This window comes from Pocillopora damicornis, chromosome 6 (genome assembly GCF_964200805.1).
Source record: "Pocillopora damicornis chromosome 6, jaPocDami1.2, whole genome shotgun sequence".
NCBI lineage: Eukaryota > Metazoa > Cnidaria > Anthozoa > Scleractinia > Pocilloporidae > Pocillopora > Pocillopora damicornis.
Window position 1 is genome coordinate 16145987 of NC_142675.1, and position 18660 is coordinate 16164646.

The window sequence follows — 18660 nt, forward strand, 5'->3', positions numbered from 1 at the left end:
AACAGATACTTCTATAGTAAGAAAGGGACAACGTGTTGAGACAAATGTAACATGATGTCCAGAATATAACCTCGGTGTGGCTTTATAGGATTTTTCATTTCCCCCACTTTGTTATCAAAGGTTTCTACTGTACTTCCTGATCATGGAAAACTTGTTATTGGATGTAAAATAAACATGTCGAAAATTTGTCGCTCTCTGTCATTATATAACAGACTTCCTGTAAAAGATGTGTTTATTAATAGTGATAAAACCGGCGACACACTGGCGACTTCATACGCCGATCGCGGTGATTGGTAAAAATCGCCAGGTGTGCCCGGTGAGGCGATGGCTATTTTTGTCAATCGCGGATATCAAATTTGTCGCGATCAACAACAACAAAAAAACGCCAGATGTGTCGCCGGCTTAAGAGTGACATATCAAAAACATTATTTTGGATTCGCTAAGCCTGCGTAAAAGGCAACTGCATGTGTTCCACACTCTGCACTTCCCACCAATCAGGTAACATGTTATGTTGATCGGAAAAAAATCAAAGTCAAATTAAAGGTCAGTCCTTCTTATCCATGTTGATTAAGTCTATTGAACGAGTGCTGTTCTTAGGACTCCATTTAATATTGTTGCTTACCCTCCTTTAGAAACTCAAGTGAAAGGTTTCATCTTAACACAAAGGTTAGAGTTTAAAGCAGTCCTAAGCGATAAATCAACTCCGAGAGATAAGGTAAACAGCTTTTAAGGATAAACATGCGCATGATGAATATTACATCACTGGCAATGAATTTCAAAACCGAATACAAAGACCGGCTCTGCAAGTGGCTTCTGGAGAGAGATGATTGCTCATCAATTATTTTAATCAAGATCTAGCAAACAACCTCGGATGATTATACACCAAGAGCAATAGATTAATCAAAATGGTTGGCAAATGTTTTTTTTTCTGGGTTCGTCAAAGTAGCATTTTTTGACTGCTCTAATTAATTTGTTATTCATGATGTGAAGCAGGCTGGCAGCGGTCAGGAACAAAAACAAAGAACGCAAACATCTCTCTTCACTGGTTGTATGACTTTCATTCAATGTATTAACCCTGACAACTCTGGGTTACAGAATTCAAACCTACGATATATAAGAGGTAATCTTCAATATTAAAAGATTGAAATATCACGATTTATTTAAGTGTTTTTGAGTGCGTGTTTTACTTCACGTACCCAACACAATTGATTAACAATTAATGCATATGTTATCTTTAGGTAACAAAGGATGTCTTTTGTGCCAATTTAAGAAGTTTTAATTCATCTGCAAACTACGTACATGAAAATTTGAACATGGAATTCGTAAAGAATGAAACCGCCTCCCGTAAGTCGTCCAAGAAGAAACGACGGAAACTATGTTTGATCATAATTTTCGTCTTGCTGGGAATTCTCTGCTTGTGTTGCTTTTTCGCAGGAATTGCGCTTATTGCAGAGGCGAGAAGAAACCGTAAAAGTGATGAGAGTGAATCGTCCAAGCAAAGCGACTGCGATTATTCGCAGGAGGCAAAGCGAGCTGGTCTCGATGATTTATTTCAGAAAGCACAAAATAAGTACTTTGAATTATACCCCAACAAGATTACAGGAAAGCCTAACGTTTCGCCGGAGGAAGTCAAGAAGAGGTACCGCTCGTACGATCCAACTCCTGCCAGCATAAAACTAATTGCCGATGAAGCAGCAAAGATTGCAGACGAAATCGAGAAGATGCCGATTAGTATGGATAAGCTCACTCTGAGAGAGAAACGAGGCTTGGCGCAATTATTGCATTGGGCAAAACATGCATTCCCTTTCATGGTACCGTACGGATATGACTATTACGTTGGAGATTGGATGATGGGACCAGATATATTCTGCTGGTTCCCTATCTGCATGGTTCCTTCCGAGGTTGGGGCTGCTTTTAAACATTTCAAACCCTCCACTGTAAGCGATGTGGAGTTACTAAGAGACAGATTCAAGGAACTGGAGAATACTTTCAATCAATTTGTGGAAAACATGAGGTTAGGAGTGGATGCTGGAATGGTTCGCACGATCGAGGAATGCAAGGCTGGGTTGGATGGCTTGAAAGGCAACTACAAAGATGTGGCTTTGAAAGGGCCCTCAGGTATCAAGTCTTTGAAAATATGATACAAAAACTAATATGTTTTAACCCAGCAGACGAATGATTGAAATTCAATTCGTTCAGTTTTTTGTTTGTGTTTCAACAGATGTTTGGAGAACAACATACTTGAACTTAATTTAAATTTACAGCAATGACCCGATTTGAAACCATCTTTTTGAAATAAATAAAATGCATGACCTCCACTTGACTGTGAAGCAAATATGCAGTTAACAATTAGGGAAAGTAATCCTTTCACTTGCTATTGAAAGACATTGCTATAGAAAACAATGCTCTCCTTGCTTTCCACGAAGTTCAAACGTAGTTAATGTTTCGATTATCTTTTCCGTGTTTGAAAGAGTATCTGACATTTGAAGTGCACCATTCAATCACAGTGCCTCTTCATCTTGGGTCATCGCTCACTTTTCTCAACATGTCTAGACCTTTTGGGAAACTTATTGACGCGAGACAGATTGAACATTATTGCCATGTAAACATGCAGATATTTGTAAATTTGATAATGCAGGAAAAGTGTTTAGTTAGTCACGATACAGAATAATTTCATGCATGGAGGAAAATTAAACAAAACAAGATGACATGAATAACAGATGTCGGCAAAAAATCCAACTCTCAAATTAAATGACGCTGTCTCAGTGGAATGGTACATCAATAACTAGGTGAAACATTATACTGAAGTCCAATTCATTTCTCAACCCTCGATCCCCAGCAGTGACTTCTTTTAATCCTCCTTATTATGTCACCCTTGAATTATACATTAAAGACACGAGAATATAAGAAGTAATCACCAATTAAAGAAGCTCTTGATTGTTACACAAACTCTCCTCGTCAGCATCTTAGGCTATGTATAGAGAACAGTAAGGAGAATATACAAACTGATGTTAGTGTGTAATGGGTTTGGTAATGCAGAAAATTTTTTAGCGAAATAATGAAACCTAATGCACGCACATATTTTTCGCCGATGCAGGAATTTACGAAGCGTCGTTCATAAAGCCGGTCCTTGCCGCAGATTTTATCAAGAACATGACAAATGATGAAAAGCAAAAGTGGAAAGATAAACATGGCAAATCAGTGGGTGATTCACTTCGTGAATACGCTCTGGAGTATGTTGGAAAGCCCATAGATAACATGTTAAAGTATGTATGTCTTCATAAAAACAGTTTTAGGAGACAAATGTGAGGACAGATTCAGACTGAAATTAATGATCCAGGCCTAAGCTGTGATCGGCGTATTTGGGTTCAGTTCCCTCAGTGGGCAATGCAAGAGGACCCGACGCCTCTCACTATTCAATGACATAAATGGGTGTCTGGAAACTGTCAGGGAAACCTTTTCAACCCCCGTTTAAAGCATCCCTTTTAAGCGTAAAATTATCAGATATAGGGTCCTCAAGACACAGAGACCAGAGTAATTTTCAATAGTTGCGATAATCAGTCTCGCATACAGGCTTTACTTTTATCATTGTTGTTATTCTTATTGTTGTTATTATCATCATCATCATCATCATCATCATCATCATCATCATCATCATTATTATTATTTTAGTAATTTCAATTGATTCGAACGCCTGGGCAGTTCAGTAGAGGCTGAAAGCATGAAACCACCCACGACATATTGACGGGTAATTGCCGTGGACGTGATTGAGGATGTTTGAATCATGCTCTAAATTAACCTCTCTATTTATATATATATATATTTATATATATATAGTTGCCAAATCTTTCCCTCCTAATGTCAAATCAAAACCCTCCATCATGCCTGTATTCACGTAATTCTATCGAATACTATTTTCTAGATTTATAGAAACATATCAAATACCACACTGTGCACCAGACAGTGTTTCTTATGGCCTTGGAAGTTTACCACTTCTTAACGTTTATGAAAACGGAGTTCGTACGAGTAAAGAGACAACGCAGAAGCTGCCAAGTGGAGAGAAGCTCAATGGAAGAAACTCCTACATCAAGTTACTGGCTCATTTTACCACCAACTCACAAACTCCGGATGAAATTTATACACTTGGGGAAAAAATGCGAGATGAACTTTACAATGAGGTATACTTTTAAACGGTGAAAATGAACAAATTTGTTCAATATGTTATTCCTAATCATTTCTGGTAAGCTAAATAGCGCTTATAATCCAGAAAATGTTTGTTTCCAGATGCTGGACCCTTAAGCTTAACCCTTTCACTTAGTCTGCCATACATTTCAAAGTACATACATTTAAAGTTTGTTCTGAGAATTTGGCGTTGGATCAGATGATTATCCCTGGTTCACATTTGTCGCAATTCTCATCACTCAGCTGCTTGATACTGTATTGATACTGTAAGAAGAATTATGTGTCAGTCACACTCAGGATTAAAACGGTTAAGATAAATGGTCAGTGTGTCGACCCCTTCATTTACCTTCCAGCCAACTAACCTATAAAGTTCAAGGTTACAAGGTACCAGTTGCAAAATAAAAAATATAAAATCAACCATCATTGGCGTAGTGAAGCAAGACCAGTGGAATCTCAATTAAAATTTCCCAAAATTATTTCTTTTTCTTCCTTCCTTCAACAGCTTTTAGAGGTAGCCAAGAAAATCACTCAAACTACTGACGAAGAACAAGCAAAGATTACATTTAAACGGCTAATTGAAGAGTCCAGTCAGTATTACAACGATGGTGACATCCCAGCAAACGAGTCTGATGCAAATGCACACAAAGTATGCAGCAGTGTTCAAGATGCAAAGAAATACTGCCCCATACGTTTTGCTGCCATGACCAAATGGTTTTCCCATGCTAAAGAAGTAAGAAAAAAAGTTTGACAATTACTATAAAAAATAGTTTTATTGAAAGTGCTAGAAATAATTTTTAGTGCACCAGGTCGACATACGTAACAGGATAATTTAATGTCATCAATTTAGTTGATAACGTAAACTAGCCACCGTAAAGAGTTTCAAACCTGACATTTAGAGCGTCAGTCCTTCGTCAGAGAGAAGGGCTTACGCTCGACGATAGGCTAATGATCGAAACGTCAGCTTTAAAACTCTTTACGGTAGCCAATTCACGTTATTCACTCAGTTGATAATACCAAATTACCCTGTTATACTCTCCCACCGACGCAGCACCTCAGTTTCTTTAGAAACTTAACTTACCCCTTTATTCATTCGATATACGTAACCTCTTGTTAATATGAGGCGAGAGATCCAAGAGAAAATACTCTAACCATGGTTTTAAGATGGTCCGAGGCGCCATGTAACCTAAAAAATTTTCTGGACCGACTATCTTTGGTCACTAATTTCCAAGTTTGTCTTTGTCCTTGGGTTAATTGGTATACACTCGATTGTAGAAACGATGACACCCAATAAAGTATGATCCATGAACAATGAGACCAAAAGGCTTTGTAAGAAATATTCGCACAATCACATAATCAGTGCTTCACTCTCTGATTTTAATCGAAAAACTTTGTTTACGACAATTCCTTTCTTTCAGGAAAGCGTGGATGCATGGCTCCTATCATTAACCACGTTCAACTTATTGTGGTTATTATGGAAATGTGTAGCCATAAAGCAATTGGGTCTTATCGTTCATTGCTAACGCTTTTCAACTGTCAAAGTTTTTGCAATCGAGTGTAAAAACGGAATTTAATGTTACGTTAATGTCGTAAATGCGTCGTTTGTAAGGTGCCGGTTGTGGTTGACACCTGTCAAAGGGAGTCTTTTCTAAGCCAGAAAGCCAGATTTCAGAGTAAGTCGTTGAAAGTAGTTTGTGCTGTAGATTAGGCATTGCGCAAAGTCCTAGTCAATAGAGTGTGGTTCGTAAGTCGATGATGTTCAGCAATGTGATTGTTGACATTACCTTTCCTCTTCGCTCGCTTGTGTTCACTTACTCTTCTGGTGAGGTTTCTTCCAGCCTCTCCAATGTAGGAGGCATGGCAGTAGGAGCATTTGATCTTATAAAAAAACGAGCCAACTAGACGACTTAACGTTCCCGTACTGGACATCAACAGAAACTGACACGACTGCTACGTAACAACGAACAGAGACGAAGTAAACCGGACGACAATTGGTAAGAAACAACTCCTCCCGTCCCGTAGAAACTCGTGTATTGTCATACGGACTGAAACATTGAAACAAGTTACACCGTCCCTGGTCGCAAGTATTGTACACTTTTGTCAGTGTAGGTACCTGATACACGAGCTTCCATGTACTTGATCATTTGATAAAAGGCAAAACCTAGGCACAAAAAGCGCCTAATGAGTAATTCCTAGTGATATATGTTTACTTTTATTTTTATTTCATTTTTTCATAGATTATGGCAACTTTAGATTATGAGACAGCAGACCTGTTTTATTTTACCGGCCCTTACCATTCCACTCCAAACTGTCCCATCAAACTTGACATCGATTTCAATCCATCCAGTGGTGTACCATTTTACCAAAGCTCTGACAAAAATTGCTCCAGGACTGCCAGTTACAACATTCCGTTCTTTCTTGGGAGGCCTGGGCCCAGATATGAAGCAGTCACGCTGGCAGCACACGAAGCGAGGCCTGGGCACCATACCCAAGTAAGTCGAATCCAAAGGGGGTCTTTTTATAAACTGTTTCAGAACCAATGGCTTATCGGGAAAAAAGAGTAATATTACCAGGGAGCTAGCAAATGGCCTCCAGCGTGAGAAAACATAAATTTTCCTGTGCAGTCGAGTAAAGCGAATTTGGTCTGTAATCATACGCGTAATTTCAAAATCGAACGAGCACGCTGCACGTGTTCGATTTGAAAGCACAAATTTCGCGACACGAAGTTTCAATTGCCACTTTGTCGCATCCATTTAAAAATCGCAATATTTAATCTACCAAACAAAAAACAGAAAAAGACAATTTCAAAACTGGCCACACAATGGCTTCTTTTGCCGGCTTTCATTTTCCTGCATGATTGCGGTTAATGTAAACAAGTCTGCAAATCTGATCACTTGTTTTGCTTTAGTGTTGCTTTCTCATCGAACAAAAAATTAGTGCTATTCGTGAATGAATTTCTCTGCTGAGAGCCAATCAGATTGGCTCACATAATAGCCAACCAGATCGTGACCATTTTAAGCATGTCTTTTCTGGCTTGTCCTTATCTCCTTTAATAAAAAGAAAGCTAGAGAAAAACTTTCTTTGAAAGTACAATTCGTCGAAATTTCAAATGAAATTATCGTCAAAAGACTATCGGTTTTTCTTAAAGAGACTTAGGCTCATCTTTTTTTCGAACCAATTTTGGCGAAAGGAAAAATGCTAAATTTGAATTCGGCAGTCGAATGAAAAACATTGCTATTAGTTTGGTTGAGAGCTTTGGACAAAGAAGAGCTAGACTTCATAATGACCTTGGCCACTATCGAACTCTCTGGTGGTGGTGCATCGAACCTACGCCCGGACGTCTCAGCTCAGAGTCTAAAGAGATAAAAATTCGGATACATCAGCATCCTAAACAGGACTTTAAGATTTGGATTGATTGAGCATGATGTGCGTTGCTAGATTAAACTTAACTCTCACACCACTGGTACAGCTGTTTGCCAAAAAAGTTTATTATTCCCTTCCCCCATCCCAGTCTCACTTCCTCGTTCTTAAATCAATAAGAAAGGTTACTACGACTCAGACTATAAAGAACGTCTATGCAGTCGGTATTGCGCATGCTCTATACTTATACTTACTTATGCGTGTATCAGGTGCAAGGTTATATCGAACAGTTTTCGGACTCGTGCAAAGGACCTATTGGCTGGATTGCTGACAATACCCTGTATCTCACCTTCTCAGAGGGCTGGGCACTTTACACAGAGAATCCACTGATTCCCCAACATACTACAGCGTATGATAGTGATCCAATAAGCAAGTATGGCATGTTAAAATGGCAGGTGAGTTCCCAGAGTCATCTGACTTTAAGATGTCAACTAGAGCAGTTTGTCCCAACTGGGTACAACCTTTGAGTCACCGCTCTCATTGAGGAGATACAATGTCCTGTTTTTCTTAAAGTTTAAGTCATTTAACCTAACTATCAGTGAATAAAAGATTTAAGTGAAGGAAAGTTATGGTAAATGGTTTGCTTCTAAGGGAAATTTTCCTTTGCTTGTTATGTACATCTCAGTATAATTTGCTTAAAAGAAGATTGCTGGATGGAGGAGGGGTTCCGGAAAACTGTGTTAACCCAGTTGACCAAGCTCATATCAAGAAACCTTAGAGCGTGTCCGAGTTTCTCTCCCGTCCGTGGACCCTGTAGCCTTCACCTGGTGATTATCAATAAAACGCTTGACCAGCTTTTTGAGATGTACTAGGAGTAAACTCTGTTCTGGTTCCCTCTCTGTTTAGATCTGGCGAGCATTACGCCTGATGATGGACACGGGGCTTCACGCGAAGGGACGGGATCGAGCCTGGGCGCTGAAATTGTTTGCAGACTACGCCTGGGACACCAGTGATATAGCCGTGAAGGAAGTAACACGCTACCAAAGCATTCCGGGACAAGCCGTCACATACATGATAGGACAACTCGCGATCATGAAATTCCGAGACAAAGCCAACAGTACGCTGAATGAGAAGTTCAACATTAAGGACTTTCACTACCAGGTTCGATAACATCTTGATTTACTAACGCAGACAACCGTCTTTGAAATCAAGGAATCGGCAAAATGGAATTAGTATCTCAATAATTCAACACCTCTGGGGTGAGATTTATCCAAAAAGCAAAAAGGCTTTTAACCCTATAAACACAAAATAATCAAGCAGAAGACGTTATTTTGATCTAACACTAAACTCTCACGGCTAATAAACAAGGTAATATGCAGTAGCAAGAGGGGAGAATTAACGATCAGATCTTGGGAGGTGAAAGGTTAATGATAACGAACATCACAAATATTTAAAACGACGACCATGAAAAAGTCTAGGCTTATTTTTAAGGACGTAAAAAAAACACGCGTAGCGTAACTTTTCAAGTAGGTATCTGACGAAATCCTGCTTTGATTCTAGGTTCTCCGTCAAGGTCCTTCTCCACTCACCTACCTTGAAGAGGTGATAAATAAGTACATCTCTTGTGTACAAGACGAAGAACAAAAGGGCTGCGATGAAGTCATGAAGCCGCCAGCATCTAAATTTTACGGCTCTCAAAGAAGATCTGTGTTTGCGGACATGCAGCTTTCCCCCTGGGTTATGTGACATTTATTTCAATAGCACAAACAGTGAGCTATCTTATTTACGTTTTTTAACTAGTCATCGTTATCCAAGCTGGCAAATTCAACAAATATTTACTGCTCTATGTTCGTTACTGTACATAGAAAATTTACTCTTTAGTTATCATTTAAATTGTATGCGGAATGTCATAGGGCTGACTCTGGGGAGTTCCTTAGTTTTTGTTTTATGGGCAGGTTTTCATTTCCCTCACCTTGAATAAAATTCATGTGAAAAAAACGTCTTGCTCCAGCAAGATGATAGCTTTTGGACTTAAATGACTCTATCGTTTGCTTTTTATTGCCCCTGAGAAGTTCAACTTTAGAGCCCTTTCAGCTTCCGAAACAACGTTTAAGCGAAAACAAACAGTAAACAAATTTGGGATCAGTTTGAAGTGAAAACAATTAGTAATGTAATGCATATGAAAGCGATCTTCGTGGTAATGTGCTGCATTGTCCGTGTAGACCTCCTCGTAGTAACTATTGTTAGAGGACTTTTTCAAACTCTGCCAAAAGGTTGTTTATCATATAGGACAGGACCGCTATGAACAAAATCTTTATTTACGCACGTCCGTGCGTAAATAAGATGACGTGAGTATTTTTTGTTTATTGTTGCTCTGTTCTAAAAGAATTTGCTCGTGCTTTTAGCTGTGCGTATATCGAGTTATGGATGCACTTGGGAAGTTTGGAGAGCACTCAAAAAGCTAGAGTTGCTCTCGGCTCGAACTACTCTTACGCATTTTTCGTACTCTCCAAACTTCCCGCGTGCATCCATGACTCAATATACGCACGCTAAGCATGAACAAATTCTTAATTTGCATATACGCAACATCCTCTATGACATCTTTATAATTATCATCTTATGTACTTCCCTTGGAAACGAAGATATACAACGTCTCCTCATTTTGCACTGGAAATTAATTAACATACAATTATAGTATAGGAATAAAATTAGCAATGTAAAATAATTAAAAAAAGACTTCTTTCTCGCTTGTGATTGAATGATTTTATAACAGCCGCCGACGAGCTCACTTGTTACAATTGTAATTTAAATTATGCACAAGATAGACGCAAAACGTAGTAATAAACTTGATTTAGCTATGCTCACGGCGTCTGTGGGGTCATAATCAGAGCTGAATTTAGAAAACTTTGAAAGAATGATATGGCAAATGCTCTGTATTATGTGTTGTCTTTACGTTTCCAGAGTTGTTTGGAGCTCGCAAGAAATCTTCACAATCTGGTTGACTTTCAGCGTCCTTCACGCATGCTATGTATTTGTAGATGCTCTCTTTAAGATAATTCAAAGGCGAGGGTCCATGCCTTAGAACCTGTGGAGATATAGGGAGCAAGTTATTGGAATTATTTGGTTTATTAGGAAAATTGGATATTGAATCGGCCTCTACTGTTACATTCGATCTTTCCGAAAGCAGGTGCTATTTGTATATAGCAAACATCCTATCGTATTTTCTCGGGAAAGTCAAAAGCGTAAGGGTTTCGATCATTGCCTCCTTGTCAAAAAATGATAATTAACAGGAATGAAAAGAAGGAATGAGGGATGGAAGGAGTTAATTTGAGGTCATAATAGCAACTCAAAACTGGTTTACAGCGAAACGCAGGGTTAAAAAATTATCCCTAAACGAGGTATGAAAGAGAATAACTTTAAAAAAAAATTAAAGAACTGAAACACTCGATGCGAAACTTTAGAATCACCTGGAAATGAAAATCCTTCAAATTAAACTTCTCCCCCAAAGCTTTCTCTGCTTCTTGTTTCAGCTCCATGATTGACAGTTGTCCGAGCATATAAGTGACAGCTTGGCCGGGAATGCTCTGGTACCGAGTCACCTCCTTCTCAACTTTGTCACTTGTGTCCCAAGCGTAATCAGCAAAGAGTCTTAGAGCCCAGTCACGTGACTTTCCTTTGTAATGCAACCCTGTGTCTACGATCAGCCTCAAGGCTCGCCATATCTTGTAAAATAAGATAGTTGAAATAAGATAGGTCTCGCGAAAAAGCTTCGGATGGAAAACGTTATATTATCAGACCTCGGAATAAATTTCCATCAAAACCGTGTGTTTTGCAACCTACAAACAGTACCACCTCAACGTGAAACAAACCTCAAATATTTCTTTGATAAAATAGAAAAACACCAAAATGGAAAGTTTAAATCAGTAGGAGGGAAAATGGTTAGGAAACTTAATACGAAAAGCAGACTTGATGAGTGACTTGAAATGGAAATTTCGGCTTAAAGTCAGGACAACTTATGACTTAGTGACGCCCTCAAATATATCGAACATTTAGCTACCAAAAAAAAGCATTTGACCACTACAGGTCTTGTAAGCTTATGCATTGTCCATGTAAAATCAGCTATGCAGGACCCACTCGACAATCTATATCGTGACCCTAATTAAGGACTAACAGAGATCAAATATGCATTCAAACTCTGCTGCGTTTGGTGAGTAAATATACCTGCCATTTGAGCATGCCGTATCTGATCAGCGGATCATATTTGTAAGTGTCCGTGTAATTTGATATCAGCGGATTTTCCGCGTAAAGAGCCCAGCCTTCAGAAAACTCTAAGAAAAACGTGTTCTTTTGGATCCATGAAATGGGATCAAAACAGTCTTCTTGAAAATTCTCCACATATCCTTGACTCTGGGATTACAACAAAAAAAAAAACAAAACTGTTAGAGGGAAGTATTTTAGCTATATCAACTGAAAAACACAGAACCCGTAAGGGAGCTTGACTACATGCTAAATCCAAAACTGAAAGCAAGACTGTTTTGAAACTGTGACTTGATACATGCTATGCTTGAGATTGGTAGAGAGATTAAATGAAAGTAGTAAATTAAACAGAGCTTTACACTACACAGCAACTTACTGTTTACAGGAATAACAACGATTTTCTTTACATTACCAGTGTCTAGAAATAACTTCTAAGTACTGTCATTTTAGGTGGAAACGGCCTTTAATTGATTCTGTTACTTTTGAAACCGATATATCAAGATCTTCATTGATTCCCTCGCTTGAGGCACTACGGTGGACTAACCTGTGTGTAGTGTCCAGGCCTTGCCTCGTGTGCGTTTATTGTCCATTCCTCATTCCTAGGGCCAGGCTTTTGTAGGAAGAATGGGATGGTGTAAGTAGAGTGCCTTGTACACTGTGAATCACTCTCTTGGAAAGATGGAGCTGCAGAGGATGGGTTGAAGCTTGGGACGAGTTGAACGGGACAGTTTGGAGTGGACCGGAAAGGACCGGTAAAATGGAATAAGTCGATCGTTTTTGGATCAAGGGTGGCCATAATCTAAAATCAAGGGTAATGAGATCCCTTAAAAAGACTGACAACAACAACAACAACAACAAAAATTACAGCATAACACTAAATGTTCGTAAATTTCTTGCATGAGGCTGTGGTGTAGGAATCTGAAAAAATTGGAAACAGGTACTTATTCAGCATATGTGTCAAGTTGTTCATGAGTAGCAGCGGATTACATAGAGATAGAAGTTAAATGGAAATTTTTAGTTTCATCTACGTGTCATCTTAAAACAAGTAACCACAGTTTTCTCAATGGAATGATATATATTCTGGTAACTGCAATCTAACATTTTTCAATTTTTTAATTCAACGATTTTACTTCAAACAAGGTCCAAACTGACCTCTCGCGCATGAGCAAACCAGTTTTGAATAGCATTCCAGCGGACAGGACAATGCTTTTTGGCTCCGGAGACTGTACTGCACAGCTTATACGCAACTGCGTTGGATTCATTCCTTGGAATATCTTTCTTATTGTAAAACATTTCCGATCCATTAAGAATATTAATGAACTTTTCCTTCGCCCTCTGAGTGTTATTCTCATTGGTTACGCTTTGCGCTAAACTTAGAACCTAAAATCAGAGAGAAAAAGGGCAAAAAAGTCACATTGATTTAAATTATAGGAATTTGCATATAATTATATAGCTTTCCTTTGCCAAGGTAAGAAGAGATGTTGTGCACTTTTAGTGATGCAATACGGAGAGTTTTGCTCTACTCGGCAAATTCGAGGAACAGATGATTGTATATTCCAATGGTTCAAGGTTCAATGGTTCAAATAATTTTCCTTTGCCAACTCAAAGAGAGATGCTTTGCGCTTTTGGCAATGCAATACGGAGAATCTTCTCTCAACCCATCACAATTGTGGAACCGACGATTGTGTTTCATTCCCAATGGCTTAAGGTCAGCATTGATAGCATTCTCTTCATTACTTTCGCTCATAGAAGTTCATTGTTTAAATCACATCTAAATTTTGATTGCATTATATGACAATCTTGCCGAGTATGGTGCAAAAAAAATTGTTATCAGCACGAAACTTAATTGAGCTTCTACGGCGAAAGTTCAGCGAAGTTGTTATCAAAGTCAAATTGATGACGATTTCGTTGCCGAACGAATGGTATAAGTCAGCTTTGAGTTAAGGTCCGTCGTAAATGTTGGTCGTTCTTTTCGGTTCGTTGATTTGCTAAACTTGGCCAGTTCTTTACTCCAATTAAGACGGATCGCTCTAAAACTTAAAGGGCAAAGAACAAAAACACTCATATCCAAATAAATGATTTTTCAAGACTTATCTTCTTACCTCTGGATAACTTTGATCTATCATTGACCAGCCAAGGTCGTATATTTCATCCGGGGTTTTACTAGTGGTGGTGAAGTACTGAAGAAGCTTCAGATAGGTGGTTTTCCCGTCTAGCTTTTCGCCCGTGGGCAGCCTCTTGGTCGTTTTTCGGTCTGTCTTTGTACCGTTGACATAAACGTAATCAAGGGGTAGGCTGGCTAAACCGCTAGACAAATTGCTTGGGGTGCAGTAAAGTAAATGTTCCTTTTCGACATACCTTAAATCAAACGATTTCATTTAAGCGGAGAGCGATGCATTTTAATATATTATTCGTTATCCAGCACAGAAGAAAGTTACAAGGAAATTTGAAGTAGTCAGTTGGAGGAATTGTGAGTAACATCTTCAGCCAGCCAGAAACAAGGTCTTTAATCGCCTCGAGGTTCTCCAAAGAAAACCGTCACTTTCGATTGTATTTAACACCAGTAGTAAGACCAAAAAATATATTTGTACGTTGACAAAACTGACTGGTAAAAACCGGCTTGACTTACATATACAGAGAGGTGGTTTAAATGAGCCACTGCAATACGGATAAATTTAATTATTTTTGAATTTGCGAACCTTTGGCTCGATGCGCTAAACTAGGGTCAAGTTTACCCCTGGGTACACCGATGGAGATTGATTTCACTAGTGCATATTTACACTAACCACTCCCCCAGTGCAGAAAAATTGTCACTCCGATAATTTTCTCGATCAGTTGCGAGCTTTTCCGCTTCCCCTCGGCCAAAGTCCCTCAGGACTACCATTGTTTGGAAATGTTGATCCGGAACAATGGGCCATTTCTTGATACGTAGCAGTCGGATCGTTTGAAACCTGACAATTTGTTTTTATCATGTTGATAAATGTAAACTGTTCATCCTAAAGAGTTTCCAAAGCTAACGTTTCGAGCGTTAGCCCTTCGTCAGAGCGAAGCTTTAAAAGCTTTCTACGCTTGCCAATTTACTTCATCAACTCAGTTGATTAAACCAAATTATATTGTCATAACCCCATTAAGCAGTCTCACAATTTATTTAGAAAGTTAGCCCGTTTCTTCGTTTCTTTTTAAAGCAATATACGCTTCTCTGATAAGTTCAAGTGTTAGACCCTTGTTATACCATCAATTACATGAACAAATCCATAATAACATCCCTCCATCCAAGGATCTCAGGCAGCCATTTCAGGACCTTTTTCAGGCACTTTCTTGCCTAGGCGCAGCGTTCTTCTCCCGTCTTTTTTTATTTAAAGCATTGACCATCGAAGCACATATTTCTAAACGATACTCAAGGAAACTACTTGTAATACTCAAACAATGCTTTCAAGGTTTGTCTGTTTTTCCCACGATCAGCTCTCCGGTGTTAGTAGTAGTAACACAATTAGCTATGAGATTGGAAAAAGATGTCGCTTACTAAAAAGGAAGACGTTTGTGTGGGAATCGCTAGAAGAAGCGTTGTTCAGATTGGCCGTCCCTGTAACTACTTCGGTTTGCTAAGTTTTATAATACTCTATCGAAATGTATTCAGACGTTAGAAATAGTCAATAGGTCCATTTATTTATATTATATTTCTAAGTTACTTCTCACCTCAATGTGCGCTGAATCGGCTCACCAACATAATCTATGACAAACTGCCTTAAAGACTCATTCACTGCTTTACCGTGCCTAGTTTTCCAAATTTCCAGTTCTTTTGAATTCATCTTAGAAAAGAAGTCACTGACCAGAATTTTTTTCATGTATGGCGCATCAAGAATTCCTGGAAGATACGAGATGAAAGAGTATGTGTGTAACAACAGCTAACGTCTTGACAACCTAAACTAGCGGAAGTCATCAATACAGGCAAGATGAGAGTCATATCGCCCGATAACCCTTTCGTCAGCAGCTCGGAGGTGAATAGCACCTGATATTCACTTTCGAAACAACCAATCAGCGCGCGCCAAAAGCACTATTCACCTGTGTGGTATATGCTAATTAGTAATGTTATTATAACTGCATCATTTTTATCTTTTTTATGTTGTAGTAAACTTATAAACAACCTCTACGGCTAAACGTTTTATTCAACTTAAAATAAGTTATCTTATCTTATCTTAACCGGCATAAACACCGAAGAAAGAATAACAATTATACCGACAGATCAAGACTAACCGACCACACCTAAAAAAACTCTACGTAAGTTCAAAGAGAGAGTTTTAATCTAAGGCCATGAAATCACTGAACGAACGAAACAGAACAGCGACGACTTAAGTTTACCGACGGATCGGAACAGATCAACCACAGCTGAAAGCGCTGCCCGCAAAATTTTAGCTTGCTTCATTTCGAGGCAAAATTTTTTGAAGTTAACATACAAGATAACCTTTTACATTTCCACATTTACTTTCAGTTATTAAACGTATGATACACGCTGAACGACTTTTGTGTTCTCCACTGAAAAATCACAGTTAAAGACAATCGAGAAGGCTCACGAACGAGTGATACCTCAAAGGTTGCGGCTTTCCATGTTTCCTTCTCAATACTAAACCGATGAAATGAAGAGCTTTTAAACTGCCTAGAGTTAATTTCAATCAGATATGCTCTCTTCCTCTGACTGATTTCCTGAAAAGCCCTTTTTTCCCAATTGTTTGTCATAACAATGCCAAGACTGAAACATATTTACACAGAAACAAATTTACGAATTACTCACTTGTTTTATTTTGTTTCATAAATTGTTTTTTTGACAAGAGACCGCAAATTGATCATAAAAGAAAAACAGATGTCTTATATAATGTACGAAGGTTTCAACTCAGAAATTTAACCTTGGCCGTATAATTTTATTTGTTTCTCTCTCCGTGGGAGAAATTCTCTCTTTTATATAATATAAGGCTATACCGCAATTCATGTCTAGATTTTTCGCCTCTCTATTCAACAAAATAAGTCATGGTAAGTTAATGAAATTTTTTTCTTGTTTCCGCTGTGAATCAGTTTTCATAAGTAACAAAACTACGGGCGTCTCCTCATCTAATTCAAAGCTAAAAATTGTCAAGGGGTTTGAAGAATTGAAAAGAAATCCAGTTAATTCCATGTGACTTCAAGAGATATTGTTATGGCGGGACATTTTCACCAAAGACCTTGACAGTGCAAAAACAGCTTCTAAACATAATAACAGAATACTTTACAAACAAAGAAAGGAAAAAGTTATTGAAACACAGCTGCAATCTGCAAATATATTTTCAATTTTAAAAAACATCATTTTTTTATCTAATACGAAATGTCCACGAGTGTCTGAAAATTGCAAATTAACCTCTAGCGATTTTGTTGGAATACAGAAAGAATTACATTGCTCTGATGTCTATTGGTGTAATCGACGCCCTTGACTTAAAGAAATGTATTGCGTGGTGAATTTGCTGCGTTTGAGCCCGTTTTCCAGCTCAACAAATAAAATCAGCATTACATCCAGGACTATTTTGAATGAATAAAAAGTTTCCGCTAAATATTTTTACTACTTCAATCTGAGAAAGTTTCCTAATGATAGCTTTAAGCTTTGATCTTAAAATAAATTACGCAGTTTGAGAGGACAAAAACATATATTTGGTCCAAGACAAGAAAGATTAAAATTTTTGTAAAATATTAAAGGTGATATGATTATCATCCAGTGATATGCTACTCTATGAACTTATTTTCGTCTTCTCGGATTGATCATTAATTCTTACAGCAGGTCAAAATTGTTGCATTAATCGATAACACTTTTATTCACTGAGTTGAATAAATAACTGCTGTAAGATTATAAGACCTTTATTTCCTTACCAGCTGGGCCGTCAATATCGACCTCTCTAAAGGCGCCTCTCAAACCATCCAGCCCGGCCTTGCACTCTTCAATCGTACGAACCATACCAGTAGCCACGCCTAATCTCATGTTCTCCACAAACTGTGTAAATGTTTGGTTAATTTCCATCAACTTATTCCTTATTATCTCCACTTCAGACACAGTTGACGGCTGGAAATGGGGCAGTGCACTACCCACATCCATTGGCAAGAAACAGATAGAAGACCAACAGAAAACGTTTGGTCCCATCAGCCAATCTCCTGAGTAATAATCATAAGCGAAGGGGACACCGTAAGGAAAAATGTGCCGCATCCAGTGAGAGAGCTGCGCTTTGGCTCGCTTTTCCCGAAGTGTCAGCTTGTTTTCTTGAAGGTTCATATCTTCAAGCCTCTTCGTCAGTTTAGCTATCTCGTCTGTGACAAATTTTATCTGCATTGGCGTGGAATCGTAGCTTTTATAACGCTGGCGGATTTCATTTGGCATCACCCCCTTTTTAAACGCGATTTTATGCGGTAACAACTCGTAAAATCTCTCTTGAGCTTCGTGCAAAAACCTTGCTAGTCCCGAAGTATGCGCCTCCCTTGAATATTCACAGCCGCTCAGGACCGCTCGTGTAACTTTTGCAACTTGACATGGCTCGTTGTTCTTCCGCACCGTATTTGCTTGTATCATCATAACAATACCGGCGATAAGGCAAGCTATCCCAGCGATTATCAACGCGCCCACGACAACGGATTCACATCTAGTCCGCCGCCTTGTAATCCCAACCTCTTTATACAACAGCGCCATCCTAAGGTGGAAGGAAGGAAAAAGACCGCAGCACCAAAAAAGTGCATTAAGTTTTAACGCCAAATGTTAAATCTTACGTGTTTCGGAAATCGCTTGAGTGGTCCCAAATAAAAACAATTCTTGCCAAAGTGCAATCAAAATTTTGTTATGGGGTTTTAAACCAATCA

The 18660-nt window shown here is 38.6% G+C and overlaps 2 protein-coding genes across 6 annotated transcripts; one reads left to right on the forward strand and one right to left on the reverse strand.

Annotated features, from left to right (window-relative positions):
• Positions 1-292: 292 nt before the first annotated feature.
• On the forward strand, positions 293-10403 carry LOC113668797 (uncharacterized). Of its 5 annotated transcripts, none has more exons than XM_089209264.1 (10): positions 346-543; positions 633-715; positions 1239-2118; positions 3098-3266; positions 3923-4178; positions 4685-4912; positions 6417-6671; positions 7809-7994; positions 8446-8700; positions 9100-10403. In XM_089209264.1, exons 3-10 carry the CDS (start codon positions 1314-1316, stop codon positions 9283-9285), a joined length of 2340 nt encoding a protein of 779 aa, XP_089065390.1. In that variant the 5' UTR covers positions 346-543; positions 633-715; positions 1239-1313; the 3' UTR covers positions 9286-10403. The 5 variants fall into 5 exon arrangements, with proteins under 5 accessions (XP_089065391.1, XP_089065390.1, XP_089065392.1 ...); XM_089209266.1 differs by having other exon boundaries at positions 361-543; positions 633-666; XM_089209268.1 differs by having other exon boundaries at positions 362-498; positions 633-666.
• On the reverse strand, positions 9578-18599 carry LOC113668757 (uncharacterized). The gene is made up of 8 exons (XM_027184706.2): positions 17686-18599; positions 15493-15661; positions 13899-14154; positions 12949-13176; positions 12341-12595; positions 11761-11946; positions 11007-11261; positions 9578-10624 (listed from the first exon to the last, which is right to left on the reverse strand). The coding sequence occupies exons 1-8, from the start codon at positions 18491-18493 to the stop codon at positions 10436-10438; spliced, it is 2346 nt and encodes a 781-aa protein (XP_027040507.2). The 5' UTR covers positions 18494-18599; the 3' UTR covers positions 9578-10435.
• Between the last annotated feature and the right edge of the window lie 61 nt (positions 18600-18660).